The sequence below is a fragment of the Thamnophis sirtalis genome, unplaced genomic scaffold (genome assembly GCF_051295495.1).
Source record: "Thamnophis sirtalis isolate CommonGarterSnake01/CBP01778 unplaced genomic scaffold, rThaSir2_p1.2 scaffold_4, whole genome shotgun sequence".
In the NCBI taxonomy this organism is placed as follows: Eukaryota; Metazoa; Chordata; class Lepidosauria; order Squamata; family Natricidae; genus Thamnophis; species Thamnophis sirtalis.
The window spans coordinates 1,584,490-1,597,615 of record NW_028261384.1 but is presented as its reverse complement, the minus strand read 5'-3'; the positions used below and the strand labels follow the sequence as shown (position 1 = coordinate 1,597,615).

At 49.1% G+C, this 13,126-nt stretch overlaps 1 protein-coding gene across 1 annotated transcript; it reads left to right on the top strand.

Annotated features, from left to right (window-relative positions):
• Positions 1-1,827: 1,827 nt before the first annotated feature.
• On the top strand, positions 1,828-9,850 carry LOC106547150 (uncharacterized). The gene is made up of 2 exons (XM_087712322.1): positions 1,828-1,995; positions 8,088-9,850. The coding sequence occupies exons 1-2, from the start codon at positions 1,920-1,922 to the stop codon at positions 8,933-8,935; spliced, it is 924 nt and encodes a 307-aa protein (XP_087568448.1). The 5' UTR covers positions 1,828-1,919; the 3' UTR covers positions 8,936-9,850.
• Positions 9,851-13,126: the final 3,276 nt, after the last annotated feature.

Below are 13,126 nucleotides of genomic sequence, written 5' to 3'. Positions count from 1 at the left end.
ACCGCCGTTAAGCAAATCACCACCACTCTTAAGCTACTCACACAGTTGTTCAGGGAATGCAGCTTGCCCGTCAACCTCGCTTGTTGGAAGGTCGCAAGAAGGGATCGCAGGACCAGAGACGCTGTGACCGTCATAACTATGACTCAGCTGCTAAGCCCTGTCTGAATTTTCAAGGAATTCTGCAACCATCCTTCAGTGTGAAAAAGTCTTTTTTTCCCCCAGGGCTGTGGTAACTTCGAACAGTCACTAAGTCAAGGGCAAAGGCAGAGGAGGTCACACCTCAGATGATGGCTGGTTTATGTCGGGTGGGTTTCAGTGCCCGAATCAAGTTCACGGTTTGTGTCAAAACAAACCTTGTTAATTCCTGGTCAACTGGAACTGGGGTGCAACAAACCTTTCCAGTCCCTGCACTGCCCGGCTCCAAATGGAAGTCACCAGGAGTAAGACAGGAGTAACGCAGGAGTAATGTGCTACAAAGTCTGCAGGCCTCCATATAACAATCACTGAGCTGGAAGGGACCTTGGGGGGTCATCCAGTCCAACCCCTGCCAGAATTTCCCTCAAAGGGGGTCCTATGCAGGGTTTTTTTGGGGGGGGGACATCCTGCTATCCCTCCCTTCCCCGGGCTCCCCCTCCCTGGAGGACGAGGGGGAGGGTCTTTTCCTGAGACCCCCGCCCGCCCAGCCGCCACGTAGGGAGCAGCCCGGCCCGCAGGAGGGGGAGGGGAGCCCCCTCCCCTTCCCGCCTTCCCCTCCAAGGGGACGCGCGAGGCCATACAGAAGGTCCCGCAGACCAGCGTCTCCAACCGGGCGCCCGCTGCAACGGGAGCGCTGGGTGGGTGTCTCCTTTTCACAGCCACCCGCCCCCTTTGTAGCTGGTGGATGGGGCATGGCGGGGAAGCATGGGCTCTGGAGTCCACCTAAGAGCCAAGGTGGCGCAGTGGTTAAATGCAGCACTGCAGGCTACTGCTAGATCAGCAGGTCAGCGGTTCAAATCTCACCGGCTCAGGGTTGACTCAGCCTTCCATCCTTCCGAGGTGGGTAAAATGAGGACCCAGATTGTTGGGGGCAATATGCTGACTCTCTGTAAACCGCTTAGAGAGGCCTGAAAGGCCTATGAAGCGGTATATAAGTCTACTGCTATTGCTATTGCTATTGCTATAGTCCTTCCCCAGGCGCGATGCTGCAGGGTGGGCACTTGCGAAGGAGCCGGGGGTGGGGAGGGTAAGGCAGAGAGAAACCTGCCCACCCCTCCAATTGTGTTTGAGAGGGGGAGGGCGCCTTTTGGGGGGGGGAAGCTGTTCCCCAAAAAGGGGGCCCAAGGGACAAAGCCACCCCCGAGCCTCCAGCGGCAGGAGCAGCGAGCGTAGCTTGGCAAAAGCCCACCCGGCCCAATCCGGATCCCAGAAGACCCTCCTGCCCGTTTCTTCCAGCCGGGAGGAGAAAGAAACCTCCCATTCCCTCCCCATGCGGGACCTCTTGCACCAAGGCGCAGCCGCATGGAAGGTGTAGTCCTCCTCCCCTTCTTCCAAATGGGGGGATCGGAGTAGGAATAACTGGGGAAGGGGTCGCCCGAGAGGAATCTCCCTCTCCTCCTTTCCTCTCCCCGCAGATCAAGGGAGGAACCTGCGGAACTGGAAGCCACGCGGCGTGGTGAGGGAAGAGGGAGGGCCCTTTTAACCCCTCCCCTTGGAGGATCGCCCCGCCCCACCGGTCCACCCGCTCGGCTTCCGCGGCCAGCCTCTCTCCCTCTCTCTCTTTATTTTTCCCCGCGTGGGAAGGGTGGAAGCGAAGAAGGAGGCTGCTTGCAAGAAGCGTTGGGGGGGGGGGGGAAGAGATCAATTGAGTGGCACGGGGGGCTCCAGCCAGGCGGCGAGGGGCTTCTGCTCCTCCTCTCCACTCCGTTGCAGGGAGACCCGTGATGCACAGTCGCAAATCGCGCGTGGGGCGGCTCCCGGGCCGCGCCGCTCCAGAAACGGATCCCGAAACGGATCCAGGTGAGTGGTGGGTTTTTTTGGGGGGGGGAGTGCTGGGGGGGGGTCCCACATCCGACCTTCCGGCCTGGCTGCACGTGGTCCTGCGCCTTGCAAAAAAATTAAAACAGGGAGGGGGGAGAGGAAGAAGAGGAGGAGGAAGAAAAGGAGGAAAGGACCCTTCCTCTTATTTGCAATGGGGAGATTGTGTGGGTGGGGGTTGCAACGAGCGGAGGAGGGGGTGACCTTGGGGCATCCCTTAGGAGGAGGAAGAGGAAGAGAGAGAGTAGATTTGCAAGGATTTGGGGCGGGGGTCCCAAGCCCTTGCCAAGCCATCCATCCATCCATCAACCTCGCCCATCATGCAATCTTTGCAAATAAGCAATTTTGCAAAATCTTGCCCCCACTTTCTTCCTTTTCTCGCTCCCCCCTTGCAGAGGCCAGGTAAGAGAGAGAGAGAGAGAGAGAGAGAGAGGGCGCCGCTTGGCATGCTGGGGTTTGTAGTCCTCCCCCGGAAGCCAACGAGCCAGGTGAGAGGTGGGGGATGACGTCATCGGAATCCCTGGGCAGAGAGCGAGCGAGCGAGCGAAAAAACCGGTTCGGGCGATGCGTCTTCCCGACGTCTCATGCAATCTCGGGGAGAAGGGGGGGCGGGTTGGTGGCAAGCTTTCCAATGGAGGGGATCCTGCTGGGGAAGGGGGCTCACTGTAGGCAAAGGGATGGCTGGACCCTGGGGGAGACTCCATGCACCCACCCAACTCCCACCAGATCCCCAAAACAATTGCAAACCAATTGAGGTGCAGCCAATTGAGCACGGGGCAATCTGCTCTGGGTTTGCTTCCTTGCTTCGCTGGCTGGCGGTTTGTTCCAGGATTTGCTTTTGGGGCCTGGGTGATCTAGAAAACGGGTGGGATCCTTTAGGAGAGGGGGGGGAGCTGTGTGATCTGGGAGAGGGGTCTGAATTGGGATCCTTTAGGGGGGGCTTTGCGATCCAGAAAATGGGTGCCACGTTCTTCCCGGAATTGAGATCTTTTAGAGGCCTGTGTGATCCAATAAAAGGTGCCACGTTCTTCCCGGAATTGGGATCTTTTATGGGGCTGATCCAAAACCATGCCACGTTCTTTCCCAAGTTGGGATCTTTTGGGGGCCTGTGTGATCCATAAAATGGGTGCCAGGTTCTTTCCCAAATTGGGATCCTTGGGGGTGGGGAGCTGTGCCTTCCTGGAGAGGGGTGCCAGGTTCTTTCTCCCAAGTGGAATCCTTTAGGGTGGCTGTGTGATCCAGAAAATCAATGTGATGTTCTTCCCCAGAGTTGGGAGCCTTTCGGGAGTTGTGTGACCCAGGAGAGAGGCGCCATGTTCTTTCCCAAAGCAGGATCGTTTAACGCGACTATGTGATCCAAAAAGTGGGTGCCAGGTTCTTCCCTGAATTGGGATCCTTTGGCCGATCACCCTCGGATGATTGCTAAAGTAAAATTAGTCAGAGCAACAGCCATTGGAAGAGAGTCTCTGCAGCTCAGGATTGAACTGTTCGGAGCTTGGGGGGGGGTGGTGTTCCTTGCAGACATCTCTAAGAGCCAAGGTGGCGCAGTGGTTAAAAGCAGCACTGCAGGCTACTGCTAGATCAGCAGGTCAGCGGTTCAAATCTCACCGGCTCAGGGTTGACTCAGCCTTCCATCCTTCCGAGGTGGGTAAAATGAGGACCCAGATTGTTGGGGGCAATATGCTGACTCTCTGTAAACCGCTTAGAGAGGCCTGAAAGGCCTATGAAGCAGTATATAAGTCTAACTGCTATTGCTATTGCTCGTGACCCATCTAGGCTACATCATCAGTGCTGGAAGGGAGGAGGGGGAGAAAGGAAAAGTGGGGGGAGAGAAGGAGGACTGTGAGGTCCTTGGTGCTCTCTGACCTTGGCTGTTTTCGTTGCAAACGCCCCGTGACCCAACTGGGTTATGTTATCAGTGCTGGAAGGGAGGATTGAGGGGGGAGGAAGAGGAGGAGGACTGAGGGTGTCCTTAGTGCTCTCTGACCTTGGCTGTTTTCGTTGCAGATATCTTGTGACCCAACTAGGTTAGGTCATCAGTATTAAAGAGGAGGAGGAAGGACTGCCCGGCCTTGGTGCTCTCTGAGCTTGCCTGTTTTCTTGCAGGCGTCTCATGGCTACGTAACTAGTAACATCATCAGTGTGGAAGGGAGTGGGCTTTGTGAGAGGAGGAGGAGGAGGTGGGGGAAGAGGGATGAGGATTGTGGGGTCTGGGTGCCCTCTGAGCGTGCTGCTTTTCTTGGAGACATTTCATGACCCAACTAGGTAATATCGACCCTCCACTCCCTTGTAGCACTGATTCTGTTATCTAATTGGGCAATGAAACGTCTCCGAGAAAAACCACCCGACTCGGATAGCGCCGAAGGCCAGGCCCGAAATTTCATGTGCCCTGAAGCTCCAAGTCTCTGCCAAGCACAGTAACCCCCCACCCCCCCTCGGTTCCATTCGACTCCATTTTTTATATTCTATATTCTGTTTTATACTCTTGTTTTATATTCTATTCCATTCTAATTTATATTCTCTTTATTTTATATTCTATATTCTATTTTATATTATATTCCATTTTAATTTATACTCTCTTTATTTTATATTCTATATTCTGTTTTATACTCTTGTTTTATATTCTATTCCATTCTAATTTATACTCTCTTTATTTTATATTCTATATTCTATTTTATATTATATTCCATTTTAATTTATACTCTATTTTATATTCTATGTTCTATTTTATACTCTTGTTTTATATTCTATTCCATTCTAATTTATACTCTCTTTATTTTATATTCTATATTCTATTTTATATTATATTCCATTTTAATTTATACTCTCTTTATTTTATATTCTATATTCTGTTTTATACTCTTATTTTATATTCTATATTCTGTTTTATACTCTTGTTTTATATTCTATTCCCTTCTAATTTATACTCTCTTTATTTTATATTCTATATTCTATTTTATACTCTTATTTTATATTCTATTCCATTCTAATTTATACTCTCTTTATTTTATATTCTATATTCTATTTTATATTATATTCCATTTTAATTTATACTCTCTTTATTTTATATTCTATATTCTATTTTATACTCTTATTTTATATTCTATTCCATTCTAATTTATACTCTCTTTATTTTATATTCTATATTCTATTTTATATTATATTCCATTTTAATTTATACTCTCTTTATTTTATATTCTATTTTATATCCTAGTCTACTCCGTTCTATCTTATATTCCATTTTATTCTCTTTTCTATTTTATATTCTATCTTATATTCTATTCTCATTGTATTCTATTCTTTTATATTCTATTCCACTCTATATTCTATTCTATTCTATTTTATAGTCCTTTTTATATTCTTATTACATTCTGTATTCTATTTTATATTCTCTATTCTGTTTTAATTCTATTTTTAATGTATTCTCTTTTAAGTTCTCTTTCTCTTCTATATTCTCCTCCCTTCCCTTCTTTTTATTTTATTTTATTTTACTTTTTAGTGTAAAGTAAGGGGACCCTGCTCCCACCGTCTTAAATGTGGGGTTGTCAAGCATCCGAATGTAAATCATATGATTGCAGGGAAGCCGCAACGCGTGTCAGTGAGAAAAATGATCCTCCTCCTCCCCCCCCCCGGCCATTGTAACTTGGAATGGTCGCTAAGTGAACAAGTCGTAAGTCGAGGATTACCAGCAGAGACCTTGGCCACTTTGAGACTTGTGGGACTTCATCTCCCAGAATTCCCCAGCAAGCAAAGGGGGAGGGGGAATGGGGCAAAACTCACTTAAGCTGTCTGCTTACTCCATTCTCTGTTCTGTTCTATTTTATATTCTCTTCTATCTATTCTATTCTATATTCCATTCTATTCTATTTTATACTCTTATATTCTATTCCATTTTGCATTCTATTTTATATTCTATTCCATTCTATGTTCTATTCTATTTTATATTCTGTTTTATACTATTTTATATTCTATATTCTGTTTTATACTCTATTTTATATTCTATTCCATTCTATATCCTATTATATCTTCTATTCCATTTTGTATTTTATTTTATCTTCTATTCTTTTCCATTCTATATTCTATCTATTCTATATCCAGATTTGCTGAGGAAGAAATAATAAAATGAACTAAAGTAAAGTAACAAAAGAACATAAAGTAACATAAAATGAAATAACAAAATAAATAAAAAATAAAATAAAGTAAAAATAAAATCAAATATATAAAAATGAAATAGTACACAAAATAAAATATTAAATAAACAAAATGAATAAATAAAATAATACATAAAATAATACATAAAACAACAAATTAAATTAAATTCAGGTAGTCCTCGAGTTACGACCAAAATTGAGCCCAAAATTTCTGTTGCTAAGCAGATAGTGTGAGTTTTGTCCCATTGCCCCTCCCCCTTTGCCAGTGGGAGAATTCTGGGAGTTGAAAGCCTTAAAGTGGCCAAAGTTGTTACCTTTGAGATTACAGGCATTCCTCAACTTACAACTGTTCAAAGTTACAACAACAGCGCTGATTTTTTTTTTGACCGCACCATTTTTCACAGTTAACGACCGTTGCAGCATCCCCATGGTCACGTGATCAAAATTCATCTGACAACTGACTCGTATTTATGATGGTTGTGGTGTCCCCCCCGAGTCACTGAGATATGGGAGAGATTAGCAGACAGAATATTGGGATGGATGGAGAAAATAGATAGATAGACAATGTGTGTGTGTGTGTGTGAGAGAGATGATAGATAGACAGATAGATAGATGAGAGAGAGAGAATAGAGATATGAGATCAGCAGATAGAAGATAGGGATGGATGAATGGAGAGAGAAAATAGATAAGATTGTGTTTGTGTGTGTGCGAGTATGTGTGTGTGAGATAGATAGATAGATAGATAGATAGATAGATAGATAGATAGATAGATAGATAGATAGATAGATAGATAGATAGATAGATAGATAGATGAGACATATGAGATCAGCAGATAGAAGATAGGGATGGATGAATGGAGAGAGAAAATAGTGTGTGTGTGTGTGAGAGTGAGTAGATAGATAGATAGATAGATAGATAGATAGATAGATAGATAGATAGATAGAAGAGAGAATAGAGATATGAGATCAGTAGATAGAAGAGGGATGGATGAATGGAGAGAGAAAATAGATAGAGTGTGTTTGTGTGTGTGTGTGAGTGTGTGAGAGAGAGAGATGATAGATAGATAGATAGATAGATAGATAGATAGATAGATAGATAGATAGATAGATAGATAGATAAGAGAATAGAGATATGAGATCAGCAGATAGAAGATAGGGATGGATGAATGGAGAGAGAAAATAGATAGAGTGTGTTTGTGTGTGTGTGTGTGTGAGAGAGAGAGAGAGAGAGAGAGAGAGAGATGATAGATAGATAGATAGATAGATAGATAGATAGATAGATAGATAGATAGATAGATAGATAGATGAGTCAGAGAGAGAGAATAGAGATATGAGATCAGCAGATAGAGATAACCGAGGTGGCGCAGTGGTTAGGGTGCAGTACTGCAGGCCACTTCAGCTGACTTATCTGAAGTTCAGCAGTTCTAATCTCACCGGCTCAAAGGTTGACTCAGCCTTCCATCCTTCCGAGGTGGGTAAAATGAGGACCCGGATTGTTGTTGGGGGCGATATGCTGACTCTGTAAACCGCTTAGAGAGGGCTGAAAGCCCTATGAAGCGGTATATAAGTCTAACTGCTAACTGCTATAACCAAATTAAAATGAGCAAGAATTAAATAGAGATAAATAGCAATTTAAACTAGATCCCACCATAGAACATGGATGTCAAATCTTGACAGCTTTAAGACTTGGGGGCGTCAACTCCCAGAATTCCCCAGCTCAATGATTTGACATTCAAGTCCCCATGTCTTAAAAGTTGCCAAGGTGAGACACCCCGTCCTTAAGTGATTATTATCTTGTGTAGTGGTTTTAATTTATCGCAAGCCACCTTGTACACGGGCTGCAGATGAACGAAGTGGCACAAATCGGGATTGCGATGTGTCGCTTGCCAACCTCTCTTTGAAGCTCTCTTTATTTTCTCCGCAGAAAAGGGTGTTTCCATGGACGGGACAGACCAAGAGCCGGTGGCGGGGCGGACCCGCCAGAGTTCCCCTCCGGAGGAGACGCCATTCCCTTTCCCGGCCTGGGAGGAGAGCTCAGGGGACGAGAATGGGCTGGTCATTCACAGCCAGGTGGAGGAAGAGGAACATAAATGCGCCATGTGCGGGGAGAGCTTCAGCCAGCCGCTGGGTCTGCTGCGCCACCAAAAGCAGCAACACGCTGGCGAACGAGCCTTCGTCTGTCCCGAGTGCGGCCGGGGCTTCAGCCTCAAACACAACCTCATCATCCACCAGCGCATCCACACCGGCGAGAAGCCGTTCGGCTGCAGCGTCTGCGGGAAGCGCTTCAGCCTCAAGCAGAACCTGCTCACCCACCAACGGGTTCACGGTGGCCCAGCCCGCCGCCCTTTCGCTTGCCCCGCCTGCGGGAAGCACTTCCGGGAAGAACGGCTGCTCACCGCTCACCAGAAAAGAGACGACTGCGAGGAGCAGCAGCAGCAGGGCAGCCTGGAAGACCAAACAGGGCCTGTCGACGAGGAGGGTGAGGAGGATTTTGCGCGCCGCCGGCTGAGGGTCAAGCATCAAGAGAAGCCTCCCCAAACCCGGGCCGCCTTTGCCCGTCGGGGTTCCGGGGAACCCTTAGGGGGACGAAGTGGCCTCGCTGGCTCACCAAGGACCCGGCAAGCCAAGGAGGAGACCCCCAAAGACCCAAAACCGAGGCTCCGCAGCGGAGACGCTCCCTTCCAGTGCTTGACGTGCGGGAAGAACTTTTCGCAGAAAGGCAACCTGGCGGCACATCGTCGGAGTCACCGGGAGCGGGAGTCCCTCAGCTGAAGACAAGCCGAGAGGGTTGAGCAGGGGCTGAGCAATCGGAGCGGTAGCGGGCAGCAGGCTTGAGAAAGGGACCAAGAGCAGGCGGCCAAGGAGAAAGTGCAGCCCCCTCCCCATTCCGGATCCGGTCGTTCGAGGGACATACTGGAAAATATTTTTTTACCTTCTCCATCAAGTCCCTTTTCACGTCTCGGGACCGCGGACTGACAAAAAACTACAAGACACAGGGTGCTTTCCATATTTCTGCATTTTTGTACCTCCTTTCTTTTCTTTTTTCTTTTTCAGCCATTTATCGATTGAGTCTCACATCCTCCTTTCCACATTTTGCATTCCATTTTTGTCCCTTTCTGACGGAAAACCAGCTCATTTATCCGAAGAACGCCGACCGTAGCCGAATTGGACCACCGGCCTGGCGATAGGGAGCAGGGTCCGAGCTGTGCCAAAGAGCCCGGGCGAGGGTGGAGGTTTGGGATAGCCGTTGGATCACCCAAGGCATGCGCCGTGAACAGAGTCACAAGTCTCCTCGGAAGCAGTTCCTTTGTCATTCCCTGTGGAATTGAACCCAAGACGTACAGCGTGGCGTGTCGGGGACCGTAGAAGTACTTCCGTTGACAACTACGTCATGGAACTAGCTGGAACATGCGGGCATATTTGGGCTGCTCGGTCATGCGAGAATCCACCAAGGAATGGAGGAACCCGCCAGAGATCCGTGCCTCACGGAAAATTCCTGTCCGCTCCCTGCTTGGGAGAGGCAGTACAGGACCATCACCGATGTCGATCCGGCAAAGAGAGGTCGCTTGGAAGATCAGCATCTGTGAAGAACTTGGAGATGCGGGAGGGGAAACTCACAATTTGGAGGCGTTGTGTTCCCAAAGACCCCTCCCCTTCCCCTGCAAGTTTTGCCTGTGGAGAAGACTCCTTCTCCCCACCCACCCACCCTGGCTCTGCCTCCCTTCACTGTGCAGCTGGGCCTCAACGCTCACTGCTGTCCCTGCTGCTCAGCGGGTTTCGCCGCTCCTGTTGACTGTTACCACGTTCGGCCTGTTTTAGAAGCTTTCAAGCAATCCTGGTTGAGCTGGACCTGTTGAGCAGAGTCGCTGCCTTGCTGAGGGGGTCTGTCTGGGGTGCGTGACTCCAGTATACGAAGGTCTCCAAGTGGAAGGGTGAGAAAAGGGGGTCTCGGAGCGAGGCGGCGCAGGACAAAGGCTGACTGTGCTCTCTCTTTTGCACTCTCTCTTTTCCCTTCTTTCTTCCCTCCATCATCTTTTTCCACCCTCATTTTCTACTTTGTTTTTCCCCCTTCCTTTCTTCCCTCTTTCTCTCTTTTCTTTTGCTTGCTTCCTTTCTTTTTCCTCTTTTTCCATTCCTTTCTTTCTCACTGGCTCGCTCTTAGTTTCTTTTTCTTTCTCTCTTTTTCTTTTCCTTCCTTTCCTCTCTCCCTTTTTCTGTTTTTTTCTTCCTTTTCCTTCTTTTTCACCTTTATTCCTTCCTTACTCTTTTTTCTTCCTACCTTCCTCCCTCCCTCCCCCTTTTCCTTCCCTCCTCTCTTCCTCCCTCTTCCTCTTTTCCTTCCTTACCACCTTCCCCGTTTCCTCCCTTTCTTCCCTCCCTTCCCTCATCTTCCTTCATTCCATCCTCCCTCCTTTTTCTTTCCTTACCATCTCCCTCTCCCTTTTCCTTCCCATCTCCCTTCCTTCCTTCCTTCGTTCCACTCTCCCTCCTCATTTTATCTTCCCCCTTCCCTCCGTCCCTCATGCACGCCCAGCTACCCACACCATTCCTGCATCCTCCCAGAGCAAATCGCCGGGCAGAATTTCTGCCCCACATTTCCAACGGATATGGATTTCCCGGAGGGAACGTTTGAGTGCTCTGTCAGGATTTCAGTCCCGGGATGTGAGGTCATCCACCCGAGGTCTTTTTGGCTCTTCGGAGTCGTTCCAGTGGCTGCTTCACAGTGGGGTTGGGGGCAAGTGACTTCTGGGGGTCCCACCTTGCTGTGTCTCCCCCATGAAGCCCAAGTCCAAAGGATATATTTTTTGGGGGGTGAGAAAGGGTTTCATTTCATGTTTAACTCTACCGAGGCCTTGCCCCCGCTCTCCCCCTCCTCCCAGGATGGCCCCTCCTGAATACCTTCGCACAGCCTCTCGCCAAACCGACAACAGACTCCCGGACGATTCAGCCGCCTCCCTCTTTCCACAGAGGCGAAAATGTACCAGAGTGGGTGGGGGGTGTTGTTTGGCCTGCTTGTGGATATGGGGGGGGGGTTTCCCCTCCATGGGGCGCTGGCTGCAAACGGTTGTGCTTGGGCGACGATGCACCTTAATTCTTCCTCCTCCCAATGGCTGGAGCCTCTTTCTCTGTTGAATAAAACGTTTTGCCTTCCGTTCGGTGCCTCGTCGGGGCTTTTTGGTGGATCAGGCCAACAGAGTGTTTTGGGGGGTGGGGGTGGGCAAGTGTAGCCGACTGGGTGGGTGTGGCCAGCTTGAGGCCACTCCCAAAACTGTTGGCATGTTTCCTCTTTGCACTGGGTAAACCGGGCCGAAGCTATAAGGGCTGTCCTCTTACATTTTCCAGGGCGGCCCCATGGGCCGGATCCGGCCCGCGGGCCTTGAGTTGAGCACCCCTGGTTTAAAGAAAGGGTGCAAAAGGAGGGACAGAATGAAATGGGAAGGGCAAAAAGGAACGTAATTTGGATTTCTAAATTGCATTGCTAAATTTTCCCGTAGCGAGTTGTCCGACAAGTGGGCCATGCGAGTCCGCCACCGCGAGTTCTTCCATTGTTCCCGGATTCCGCTTCCTCCTCCTCACCTACTTCCCCTTTTTACTCAATCGCTTACCTTTTCAAACATCCCCGGAACTCCTGAATAGGCTGACCCATCCACTGAAGGCTCCTGGTTTCAACCAACAGCCAGTAAGGGGCCGTTGTGGTGCCGCTGCCACATGGAAACCAATGAAGCCTGCCATTTTGCTGCCTCGTGGCTGAAACACGGCAGCGTCTTTTACTCAGACGCTGAAAGAAGCGGCAGGGACGGGGACAGGAAACGGCAGTGCCGGCATCTGAGTAAAAGATGGTCGCTTTCCCGCCGCGTGGATCAGATTCCTCTGGAGTTCTTCGAAAAGGGAAAGCAAGCGATTGGAAATGGGGCGGAGAAGAGCAAGTGGGTTCCGGGAGGCTAGCGAAGGGATTGGATAGGAGAAATAGGGAGAGGGCATGTTGCGGCATCTCTGTGGTTGGCCGTAAAGGCGAACGGCCACAGTGTGCCGCTAAGTGAATCATCTTCATTCAAGAGCAACGGAGAGGTTGTTCCTCAGCCTGCCAAAACAAGGGATTTGCCAGGAGTGGTCAATATGGAGGAAGGGTGGATGAAGGGTGGGCAGACTGGATCCTCGAAGGGAGGGGACTCGCCTGGCAGCTCTGGTAGGACACAGGGAAGATGGTGTGAATGGCTTGGGGCATGCCAATCTGGGGGGAGGGGATGGCGCCTTCTGCACTGTTGGTAGGGCAGCCCTCTCTGTGCTGGCTGGTCTTTCGCCCACTCCCACCCTCCAAATCCAGACAGGATTGGGTCCAGTGCTTCTCTCAATTTCAGAACACGTTCTGACCCAGCCTTAGCAGAAGCAAGAAACAGACTCCTTCCTTGTCACGATTATCTCCTATGAATTAATGGCATTCACCGAAAAATCCAGACAATACTCTTTCAAGGAATTAACTGCACTACAGACCTTATCAGTCCCTTGAGCTCCCAGCCGAAAATCAGTTCTGGCAAGCAGTCTTTGATGCACGAAACATAATGAGCAAACTCTTCAGAAATACGAGCTGTTGTCTCCTACGACAACCACTCCTCTTTCCTTCTATTTATTCCCCAGCCACGGAGGGGCCATTCAGCGTCCACCTGTGCTTTGCTTCCCGAGTCGACTCCTTGTCCTCTGTTGTTCACCTCTCCTAACTGCTCTGCACATACGCACATCTGGCACAGGCCCCAGCTGTTCTTCCTCCCCACTTATATCAGCCTCCAAAGGCAGCTGCCTCTCGGGTGGCTGGGAAATGTTGAAAAAAACGTGGCTCTATCTCTGCCTCTGATGCTAAACATCCATCAGAGCCTCTCCCAGATGCCAGAACTGGCTCAGGTTCTTCCACAACCTCATCGTCAACATCCTAGAGTTATGCGCGCATGCACACACACACACACTGAG

What these genes read in the sequence shown, in the direction of transcription:
- LOC106547150 (XM_087712322.1), top strand. Translation starts at nt 1,920, where the DNA reads ATGCACAGTCGCAAATCGCGCGTGGGGCGGCTCCCGGGCCGCGCCGCT. An exon ending in GGATCCCGAAACGGATCCAG is followed by an intron (nt 1,996 to 8,087) that starts GTGAGTGGTGGG and finishes TTTTCTCCGCAG; the next exon opens with AAAAGGGTGTTTCCATGGAC.